Genomic DNA, 12002 nt, shown 5'->3' with positions numbered 1-12002 from the left:
CGCAGACAACCTCTAGGACTTGGCTACGTGCTGATGACTACACAAAAGCCTGGAGAAGCTTTGGTCTTGTGCTGCTTTTAACCCTTAAAAGCCCAGGAAGTAATGCGGTCATATAAACCGATCCATGTGCCAAGCAAAGTTGCTGTTTTATTATTGGGTCCTTTTAGGTTAAATTCACCAAAGCACTAATTGTTTCCCAGCAAACTCATCTGATGACATTTTAAATGTAACAATGTGTATTTACAACATCCCTGCTGCTTTTGCTGGACCTCCCTTTTGTTAAGTTCATCTAGATTAGATACTGTCCTGTTTGTGTGCACTTGTTTCCCTATGTCGCCATAGTAACAGAACAGCGTGCGTGGGTGAGGGCTGTATGTCCTTGTGTCAGGCTTTGCTTTTTTCCCCCCCTAGATTTTCCTTCCCGTGTTGTCGGTGCTCTGGTTTGTACCACCTAAGATTCTCCACTTGTCCCAGTCTGTCCAGTGGTGTGTGTCACAAACACACAGTATTTCCAAAGACCTTGTTCATTTATAGTACACTTGTACTAGTCTCCTCTTGCTGGCTCAGCTGTCAGTCAAACACATCATTTGTGCAATCACATGATTTTACTCTGTAAAATAATATATACCCTTTGTAACATTTGTGTCAGCAGTGTTGTTTGACTTATGAAATATTACCTAAAGTACCAGGAAGTCTTACACAACGAGTGGTATTGTTTTCCGCAATAGGCACAGTGCAGCTTCTGCTTTCGCCTTAGTTTGTGGTATTGCTATGACACATATTCCTTACAGCTCCAGTGTCATCGGTCTGTGAATGGCTTTTTTGGATTGATAATAAATAGAAGTGGGAGCTGATCCCTCCGAGGCTGGTGTCATATGCTTTTAAGTAAAATATAGTGTTAGAATGTCTAGTATCACTATAGTTTTGCAGACTGTGAGCTGGTGTGAGATTAGTTCTGTGTTTTAGAGCTTCTTTAGACTATTTCCATTCATACATTGATTTGTACACATCTGCTACAGTGTAGCCGCCGTTGTCTGCTGTTATTCACCTTCTGACGAGCGCTGCACTCTCAGTCTGAGCCAGTGGTGCATGCAAAATGAAAAAAGTGCTTCTGACTGCTTCTGTGGAATCAGAAAAGCATTAATTGATGCTTTTATGTTCCACCCTCATGCAGTCATTAGATGCTACATACCGTCGCTGATTATGAACCCACATCATTAAGATTCACGAGCCTGAAAAGAACAGATGCACTATTCCACGAATGTTGAATCGGAGAAACTGAGCCGACTTATTGAAACAATCTAATGTGATTGACAACTTTCTAGATTTCCGCTCATCTGCGACAAGGTGGCTGATGAGGATTACCCCGGCGGCTGCGTACGCATTAGTATATGTGGAGGGGTAAATGTGGCAGGTGCCCGCAGTGATCTCTCACCTGCGGAAAACGCGGCTTTGAAGCCGGCGATGAGAAATCTGCATTTCAAGAGCCAGTTGTCTCCACCTGTTCCACTTCGCCGTCAAGCATCATAGTAAATATGTTGGTTTTTACTCCTCAGCCTCAAGATGGAAAAATATTTATGAAGCGCGTGCTGCTATAAATACTTATAAATACGTATTTCACATTAAATTATAATTGATTTTCTAATGTCACTGCAGCTTCAGAGTATTAATCGCATAATAACTTTAACAGAAGTCTATTTTTTAAATTGTGTTTGACTTGTATCAGTTTGTCAAGGACAGACAGTCACAATAACAAACTATTTCCTTGAGCTAAGTGCGTTACGCTATCTTTCTGCATTAAAAGTCTATATTTCTGACAGTATCGATTTCTTCACGACAAGCTACAGTAACAGAGAGAGATTGAGGCATTTAGGGCCAGTGAGTAAAGGCTGCTGTACATCAGCTGCGAAGGCTCAGCCTCTCCCCATACGTTCACTGCCGGTTAAACTCTCCCAGCGTGTCATCTGAGCTGATGGGCCTGGTTCAGTTGTCCCCTCTGCTTAGCAGCACCAAGCGAAGCAGCGGCAGCCAAAAAAAAAAACAACAGAAAAACAAATAAAGAGCTCTTTACATGTCGGTGCCTCTTCTTTCTGCGCCGACAGTAAAGGGCTAATTGATCTCAGTGCTGCAGTGAGAATGGACGTAAATAAAGGAAAAAGCAGAGAGCTTCTCTATATTAGGGGCTTTTGCCACTCGTGCTCTCTTTCGCCAGCGTTCTCAACTGCTGGGAGTCAATGAGGCCACAAGATGGAAAAGCATCAGGGCCTTGGTTAATGTTCCTGTAACCTTAGAAATCTACCCCCACATCAACAATGTAAACATTAGCAACGATCAGCTCTGACTTTACATTCTCCTCTTCATCCTGTTTATCTGCTGACGGCAACAAGTGCCACGTTTGCATCTGCGGACAGAATCACTTCTTCTTATTGTTGCCCTCGGTTCCAATACTGTCAACAAAAAAAGCCTGGCAGCTGGTGCTGCCGTCCTAATCCCATTGTTTCTGTTCCTCTTTCCTTCAACCTTTTTCAGAGACCACATGGGAGAGACCCTCCAGTGTACCCGGGACCCCCAAAACCTCAGTGCGGCACAAGAACTCCCTGCCCGCAGGTACTGTACTGCCGCTACGTACTTCAGCTTCCACGAGATCTGGTGCCTCGGGGCTGCGAGAGCCTTAAAATTCCCCGATTGCTCAAAGTGCCAGCTCATGCAAAACAAGCACATACACAGACACAGGCTCGTCCTGTGACTAATTTTATCTGCAGCCTGAACTGCAGAACTGAGGCCCTCTGTGTCTTGTGCCCTGGTACCGATGCCAAAGGGGGCCCTGCAGAAGCAGGCAGTGGTGTTTGTGGTGTCATCCTGCTAATAATCTATGCTTCCAAATCTGCCTGCACCGTTATAGAACTACATGTACGGTGCATCGAGCTATAATATATCGCTGGCTGTGTTGGATCAGACGTTCTGGTGTAAAGTGTGTCCTCCCACGCGTTTGTGTCTTCAGTGAACGGCTTCCACTCAGGCGGCAGTCCTCTGCATCACGTGGAGCATCCGCACAACAGTCTGATAAGGAAGAGCAGCACAGAGCCACAGGTGAGTCTGACTTTGGAGTCGGGTGTGCTCAGGGTCGGTTTCAGCGTCTGCTCCGCACAGATTCGCACGCTTTTTGTAAAGAAAGTACACCAGCTTACGCACAATTAGAAACTGTTTGCTCAGTGAATGAATCATCTGTGCTAAGGACAAGGGCTCCACACTGTTAATCTGCCTAGCAGCCGTTTGAAGCCGAAGCCTCGTCAGACACAGTTCCTCTGTGGAAGATAATGTAGCTGCCTTCTTTGACTGGAAATAATGCAGATGACAGTAGAGACAGGCCATATATCACATTTTAATAGACTTATTAAGATAGAGGTAGACTTACTGTATAATAGCGGCAAATGTATTTTTCTCCCATTTAAGACGATCACACCCCCTCCCTGTCCCTTCCTATTATTAATGGAGAGGCTAATGGCAGTTAGAGCAGATTAATCCCTCCTACAGTATCTGCTCCCTTGATCGTAATTAACCAGACAGTCAGGGCACATCTGTACAGGATCCATCGGCCAACTACTCATTTCTAGGCTTTGCATCCATCTTATAGTTGTGTATATAAACACACTGATGCAACTAAACATTTTATCACTAAATGTTTTGGAGCATTTAATGCTTAACTTTATACTTCCCTTCATATGCTGATGGTGTTGATTTATCCAGGAGACTGGAAAGCGCTCTATTATGAGTGTTGCACACACACAAAGAGCAGAAAGTGCAGAACTATCCTTCCCTACTCTGCACAGCAACACACACACACTCACACACACGCATGCACAGCGCAGCAGCAGCAGGAGCACAGGCAGAGCACCAGACAGATGCGAACAGCGCTCAACTGGAAAACAACTGCGCTCGTGTGTGTGTGTGGGGGGGGGGGGAGCAAACATGTCTGACACCGAGGACGGAGGTTTTGACGGAGCGTCTTTTTACTTTCTACAGAGCCCGGGATCGACGTCGCCCACCAGGAAACAGCACAAGGAGACGACGGTCACGGTGAGTGGGGCAGCGAACGGGAACCCCTGTGAAGTGACCTCAGGTACAGGAGCCCTGAAGGTCCAGATTTGATGACAACAAGAAAGCAGATTTACCTGTTGCCAGACAGCACACGTTTCCCTGTATTCGTGCATTACATTTGCTTCTTGATTGTGCTCAGTTGCTGGTACACAGATACACAGTGACATGATCCTATTCAGCTTTTTTTTAATTTATTTGTTGAAAGGTTGTTGCATCCAGGCTGCTGCTGGTTCTTGCAGCTGACTTTTCATTTCACTGCATTTTGTTTCATGTTGTACACTAAAACCAGCTTTGGAGAGAGACTGGAGGGTGGGGGAGCATGTCTCGGCTTCCATAGCAACTGCAGTGATGTTATTGATAAGCTGATGGTTATAAGAGGAAATACGAGATAAAAGATGGTGAAGGGAGCTGCACTTCTGCTTAGTTACCGACTTATTAATTATATACTAAAGGTGACTCAAATTCTATTTTTAAAACAATACAAAGAAGGAGTTTTATTTTCTGAATGGGAGACAATTCACATCACCAGGGTTGCTTTGATATCAAATTCTATTGACCTTTGACCTTAAATCTAATCTAAAGAGTTCATCCTCAATCTTTAGTGAAGACATATATGTGTATAATGTATTGATGGCTGGGCAGCTCTGAATAGTAACTTTGACCTCTGATCAACACAGTCTAACCAGTTTATCTTTTTCCTTTACGTGCTGGTGTTGACGGCGTGTTCTAGAATAGATACTGTACAGTAAATACATCTCAGTCCATTTTTTCTCTGCGTATTTTTGGCCTATAGTCACAGAAGGTCAGGGCAGAAAGTACAGGAAGCAGTGTATGTGTGTACATGCAAACAAATTAGGCCCTTGATTGGAAGTACGCTTGCCTTCATGTTCACCAGGGGAAGAAGAGGTCAGTAAAAACCAACAGCACCGGGAGCTCAGCAGTGATTAAAGAGGACGTCATCCCCTCCAGCAAATTAGATGAAATACAAGTCGAGATAAGGGAAATTAGAGGTCTTTCTCTTCTTGCCGTTTCAATCTGAACTAAAGTCGCCTCTGGAAAAGTCATGATGTTGTATTTGCTGATTTGCTCGAGGATTTGGCAATGGGCACAAGGGTGCCACCGAAGTTTTCAAAATCGCTGCAGGCTGTGTGCATCCTCAGGGTAGCTGGAATGAATGTGAGAGCCCCCTTAGAGCTGCACAAACCTGCTGTTTTTGGGAGGGCAAGGCTCTTTATTTATTTCTAAATGTATAATTTCCCCAATTCTTTTAAATAGAGCTTAATAGAACTGACAGCTGCAAATAATTGCGATTTTTTTTTTCACAAGCCATAGTTTTTGTTCTGTTGTGGGAAGTGATCACATGTCAGATCCTTACAAAATAAAGTGGTTTGATATATACTGTATACTGTGTATATACTGTACTCAATGCTCTGGAGTTTTAACAGCAAGATGACAGAGAAATGAACCGTAGTTATGTTGAGCAATAGAAGCAGCTCACAGCGGGGAGCCCTGCAACCAACAGACTGAACAATGCCACTGACTGGAAAAATTACCAAAGATGCTTAATCGCAGTCTTGAGGAAGTGCTGATTACATGAGGCCTCAAACAGCTCTAAACTCCAAAGAAGTGGCCAAATGTACAGTCTGTACATTATGGTATACTGATGAATGAAATGGGTGAAGCGAATCCATGATGCTGATTAGAAATGCCTTATTTACTTTGGTGTTTTTTTAGAGCTGCTCAGATGAATGTTGCCAAAGCAACACAGCTGAAACTACCTTGAATACAGGCAAAGTGTGTGTGTGAACTGACAACACATGGAGCACTAATAGTGCTGCTGTACAGCACTGTGGCATCTAAGCAAAGTTGTCTGTCATGATGCTATAAACTGCCCTCAATCTGGTGCTCTCTCCCCCCTTCTCTCTCTCTCTCTCTCTCGCTCTCAGATTAACTCTGTGACATTCCCTTCTCCAGCGTGCATGTCGGAGCAACAGCTGCTGAAGCCAAATGAATGGAGCTACTGCGATTACTTCTGGGTAGGTTTACCTCACTGTGTGAGAGGATAGCGACCGCGACGCCAGCTGATGATAATATACAGAGGTGCATCTCAGGAGACTAGCCTTGTGCTAGTGGCCACATTAGCCTCAGTGCTGCTAAATTTAGGTTGCTCATGGTTAAGGTGCTAAGAGGAAATAGTAGCAGCTAATGACTTTGCATCAATTCAGAATAACCAGCCACCAGTGAAAGGACACTATTGTTTAACAAGTCATTCTAACTGTGTTGACTTAATAAATCACTAAACAGCACTGGATCATTTTCATGCACTGTATTACACTGAGACTCCTCCATATGTGTCTCACACTGGCTGCACTGCACACTGAGAATCAGCGTCGGCTCTAAAAAGGCCCCACAGTCAGGAAGGTTCTGTAGAATAACACATTATCTGTAAGTGGCTGGAAAGAAAAAACAACTTGTTTTTAATGAGCCAACGTCTCCCTTATCGTGGCTCAATATGATCTTGCACCTTTTTTTTTTCGAACCGTCAGCCGTGGCGCGACAGCGCCTGAGCAAACCTTATCTGATGTGCTGCACTGGGGCCTTTTCTGTTTGTTGCTGAGTGTCCGTTTGCTCCATGTGTTTCTCGTGTGCTCGCCGTGTTGACCCCGCAGGCCGATAAGAAGGATCCCCAAGGCAGTGGCTGCGTCACAGGATTTGAGGTTCTGCTGCAGAAACAGCTGAAGGGGAAACAGATGCAAAAGGAGATGGCCGAGTTCGTACGAGAGAGGTACCGTCCGTCTCCCGTTCTCATCTCAGCCTCAAGTTGCCATGAAAACCACACGGTTGTCACAAAACAGTTTCACCTTGTTGTTTTTTGCCTTTAATCATATACGCGCATCGAAGTTGCACAACACGGGGAAGTCATATAGAAACAGAGTTGCTCAATGAGACTCTCTACTTCCCTTTCAGAATAAAGATAGAGGAAGAGTATGCCAGGAACCTCTCCAAGCTATCTCAGATCCCTCTAGCAGGCCAGGAGGAAGGGTGAGTCCCCAGTTTCTGTGACGCAGACACGAACGCCTTCGGATTGTGGACGCGTGGCAGCACGGGAGACACAAATCGATATTTGAAATGATTTAAAGCACATCAGACGTCCCCCCCGTGTAGACCTGGGTCCACGGGGGCCTGTCGGAGGCTTCCTGTGGATCAGCGATCGCTTTGATCTTTTGGCGCCGCAGCATATTTCAGCGGCGGGGAGGGAGGACAGAGCACGTGGAGATGCCGTATGAGACAATGAAGGGGGGGTTGCTCTGTCCTGCGGGGAGAAAGAGTTCGCAGCCGCCACTGTTTACTCCAGTCTGACAACCGAGGGGACGCCATGCTGAGGGCTCTTTGTCTGATTCACCGAGGGGAGACGGCAACAGGGAGAATGAAGTAACAGGAAGCTGAGAGGGTCCTGATCAACTAAATGCAGCCACAAAGAGGAGAAGCTGTGATTTGTATGGATGGTAGTAATAAACCTTATTAAGGGATTCCTCGGGGGACACAGTGCGAGTTCATAGCAACATGATTAAATATTATCTTATTAAATCCAAATATTTTACAGGATCCTATTAGAAGTTTCCTCATGCTGTTAGATTAGGAGCAAACTTCATAAATCTGTTATTAGGCTTATGTGTACTGTATAGGAGACCCCCCCTCCCACTGTAAGTAATAGTAGTAAAAGAGTAATTGAGTGGGAGGGAATTGTCCCATATAGAATCCAGATTATGCCAGTCGGCTCACTCTGCCCACATCCACTAACTGCAGCACAATACTTTCATTATGCGCCGCCTCAGGCTGCCTCTCTTGTCACGTAGGACAATCGCCGTTTTGTTGGTCCGTTTCTACCGGCCCAGAACCAGCCGATCTATTTATTCCTGAATTTGCCGATTGTCAGCCGGAGACATGGCCGCGAGGCATGTGACCACGTTTCACTGCTGCAAGTCTCACGTGTTGTCGGTAAACAGTGTATTGCGCGAGTGCAGATTTTTAACAAGGTTTTATTTAATTCATTGATTTGACAACTGAACGAGGCATTTCCGTGACCATGGGGTTCATGCACCAGTCATGCATCATGTGTTCTAGCCAGAGGCTGATTGGTTGATTTTTGCATCACTTTATTGATCCACAGTATACTGTACACACAGATGCCTGGAGCATCTCTGGACGTCATGCAAAGGCAGAGGAGACTGTTATCAGAGCTCTGAATGTAAACAGAGACTTTGGCTTTTTTCAAGAAAACACAGTGAGCGTTTCTGCAGGCTCAGCTGCTTCTACTCACGTTTACGACTCTCTTAATTCCAAACAAACCATTGTGGCCTCTGCATAAACCAAACCACATTGGCTTTCATTCCTGGCATACTAGTGCTATGCAGTATGTAAAGCTCACACACACGGTGACAGCACGCTGGGTGTTATCAGCATCTATGAAACGACAAGATGACGAAAAATAGTTTTGAGCTTTTGATATGTTTCCTTGGGACAAAACGATGTTGAGCAAGTGGACTAGGAGGTGGAGCCTCTCCTGTATTTGGTAGGAGGTCTGTTGATGCTTTGAAGTCACAATGATGACCTCAAAGGCAAAGGGTGTCTGTCCACTGGCACGTCGTCATCAGCGTAAATAAATGAGGAGGTTTTCTGTCAGTCTTAATGAGGAATGAATCAGTAGTACATTTGCTTACTTAAACTGCTTAAATGCTTATTTTTAAAACAATGAAAGAATCTCTTTTATTCGTGTGTTGACATGACAAGCTCATAGTACAGACATAAGGCTGAGCCATATCTCATGCCCCATATGTGTTCTAATCATGTTGAACTGGCTGTGGACCCCGGCTCAGCTCTCTAGATTTACTGGTTACTTGTGTATCTGTGAACTTTTGCACTGCCTCCACTGCTGAACCCCCCCCCCCCCCCCTTCACACACACACTTTCTCTCTTCCCTCCATGCGTTTTTATTTATGTTAAAGTGTGTGGTCCCTTCTTCCAGGATTTTTAACACATTCACCGTCCTAATCTGTTCCCAGGACTCTGGGGGAAGCCTGGGCCCAGTTGAAGAAGAGCCTGGCGGACGAAGCAGAAGTTCACCTGAAGTTCTCCTCCAAGGTAATTCATCACTCTGCTTCATCGCACCTTCAAAACGTGCCTGTATCTAACTATACACTAACTATCTATATACAAATAACACATTCACCTCAGCAACATATTAAGCTGTGAATTAGAGAAATGATTAGTTCTGCGTGGGGATGAACCGTGTATGATGCATGTTGACTGTGGGCTCTGCAGCCTTCAGCACATGTGACTCATGAGGCAGACAGCTTGCATTAAAATGTAATTACACACAGTAAAGGGCTTCCTGATGGCTGCCTGGAACCAAGCACACTGTACATATGACACAGAAGCTCCATCGCTTCATTCCACTTTTCAAGCCTTTCAGTGTTCGTACTGTTTGTAGCTGCTGTACGTGTTGAGCGGGGACATGTAATCATGTGTGACATCTTTAGAAAAACGTCAGGTTCCATTGTTAGATTTCAGTGTTGCTTAATATTAGTTTGACTGGTTTTCTCGGGAGTTAAGGGAAAGAATATGAAAGATACCGGACAGGCCAGGATCACAGCTGGACGGACGGAGGAAATGGAGTCAGTGATGTTATCCTCCAGAGATGCACAGATGTGCAGCGCTTCCACATTCTTGGACGGGAAAGTGGGATTTGAGTGGAAATTAAGTTTGAATGAAAGTTCCCACTATCACTTATTAGGATCGGCTACGCAGCGTCTGGCCCGCTGCTCAGGTTATTCATAACAAATAATATTATCTTGTCTCATTATTTGAGCAGTAGGGTCTCACGTTGTAAAAGCCTTTCTCACCTTCAATCAAAAAATGTGAAAGGACGCTAAGCAGCGTTTACCGCTAATGTTGTGGTCGCGTGGGTCCATTAAATCAAACCAGTTCTCATCTAAACTGGACCAGTGTGGGAGTGTGATGACATAATGTAGAAAACGATGGGGCGTAATGGAGCTAATCGTCGCTTCTGGGTAATTGAATCTGCGACAAAGAGGGAAAATTACGGAGATGTCTCTTATTACTTGATAAGACTTGTGCTACCTTTATTACCTAAACTTGTTATGTGTGATTCTTTTCCTGAGTTGCTACTGTGAAAAAGGCCATTTCACGTAAACAACACTTTTTTTGGGGGTGAAAAGTGATTCTTGTTCCGTATTTTCTGTAGGCCGTGATAAACTCGACGTCCTCTGAACCCATCTGACTGTGTTTTTGCCTCCGAATGCAAAGCGAGCATCTGTTGAGTTTAATCGTGCCAACGTGAGAAGTAATGAGGCCTCCAGGTGTGAGATAGAGATGAAGTGCTAGATATTCAGCTGACATGGTCATTCTGTTGGTTCTGCTGAGAGTTGATGACTGCGGGCAAACAGGTCTCTGCACATACAGTTCATACGTGTATGTATAGAGTCATAATGTGTTCTTGCCCAGTGTTGAAGCGGTGTGTTGTTTCGAGCAGCTCCAGAGTGAAGTCGAGAAACCTCTGCTGACCTTCAGGGAGAACTTTAAGAAGGACATGAAGAGGTGCGACCACCACATCGCCGACCTGCGGAAGCAGCTGACTGGCCGCTATGCAGCAGTGGAGAAGGTACAGTAGAGAGACAAACAATACAACAAAGCGATACCAGAACGAGCACAGCAGTTCTCATGTACCACTGCCCTGCGCATGTGGCAGCAGCAGCACATTTCATTTTATTGATGATTAAAATTCCTCATCGCTTCCATAAGCGGACGGGGGTTTCCGGTCCCTGCAAGGCTTCCTGCCTTGTGTATATGTACAATGAAAAGCAATCGGTCAAAGCCTGAAGGCAACTGCAAATCTGTCTTGTGTCATCTGTCCTCTGAGCAGCATTCTCTCGAAAGTAGAGTAGGTTCTGTCTTATTCGCTCAACTGGGCATTTAAGGTTGAACTGGAGGGATGCTCGGAATGGATCGTGGATGAGACGAGAATGCAGTCAACTAAATCATGAATTTTAGCCTTTCAGTAGCTACAAACCTTTAAATGTTTGCTCTTTTACAAGGCTTCACATTTGTTTAAGTACATTTCTGCAGTCTTTGACGAGGAACATCTTTTTTTTTTTTTTTAATAATCTTTTTGTGCAGCTGTGAATTCTGAGCACGTCGCTGACTTTAGTCCCGTCCTCTCCTAACAGGCTCGTAAAGCACTGGCCGACAGACAGAAAGAGCTGGAGATGAAAACTCAGCAGCTGGAGATCAAACTCAGTAACAAGATTGAAGAGGACATAAAGAAGGCTCGCAGGAAATCCACGCAAGCAGGTCAGAGGCAGAGGTCAAAGGTCAGACCACAGGTCGCCGTCTTCCTTGGGGGTTTGTTATTTTAAATGGGAAGGGGTCCCGGTGTGCGTATTTGTACTGCGGCCTCTCACATGTGTTTGAGTAAAAGTAGAATGTGCCTAATAATAGCTGCTGAGGGATCTCAGCTGATTCAATTGATTTGAACTTTTCCTTTGTTTTAAGATCCTTTTACACAGTTCTTTATGCAAAGTGTTGTTTTTTGAGAGAACACCCTGTTGGTTTCCTTCAACTTTAAACTAACCAAAGCCATATAGAGCTTAGTGGACACAGTCCCCCCTTCAGTGTTGCCTTAGCATTTCATTTTTGCATTCACTCGAGGTGAAGCAAGATGCTGTGTTTGTCTTTTTACGTGAGTCATGAGCTTTATCAGCACTTTGAGCCAGACTGGATTTTTTTTTTTATGTAGTGATGGGAGAGGGGGGAAGAAGGGAACGGAGGGTCAGAAGCATTCTTGTCTGCGTTCACACCAGACTGACAGAAAGGCGTGGGACTGA

At 44.9% G+C, this 12002-nt stretch overlaps 1 protein-coding gene across 1 annotated transcript in view; it reads left to right on the top strand.

The window, feature by feature from the left end:
* LOC114845949 (growth arrest-specific protein 7-like) overlaps nt 1–12002 on the top strand; it is a 13473-nt gene extending 1471 nt beyond the window's left edge. Inside the window, exons 2-11 of the mRNA XM_055504628.1 lie at nt 2530–2607; nt 3002–3090; nt 4024–4120; nt 6073–6134; nt 6768–6883; nt 7066–7140; nt 9162–9240; nt 10652–10780; nt 11346–11489; nt 11979–12002. Coding sequence (XP_055360603.1) covers nt 2530–2607; nt 3002–3090; nt 4024–4120; nt 6073–6134; nt 6768–6883; nt 7066–7140; nt 9162–9240; nt 10652–10780; nt 11346–11489; nt 11979–12002 — 893 coding nt within the window. The remainder of the gene's footprint in view (nt 1–2529; nt 2608–3001; nt 3091–4023; nt 4121–6072; nt 6135–6767; nt 6884–7065; nt 7141–9161; nt 9241–10651; nt 10781–11345; nt 11490–11978) is intronic.

This window comes from Betta splendens, chromosome 19, assembly GCF_900634795.4.
Source record: "Betta splendens chromosome 19, fBetSpl5.4, whole genome shotgun sequence".
NCBI lineage: Eukaryota > Metazoa > Chordata > Actinopteri > Anabantiformes > Osphronemidae > Betta > Betta splendens.
Note: the sequence above shows the minus strand (reverse complement) of the source record. Positions and strands in the feature narration are given on the sequence as shown.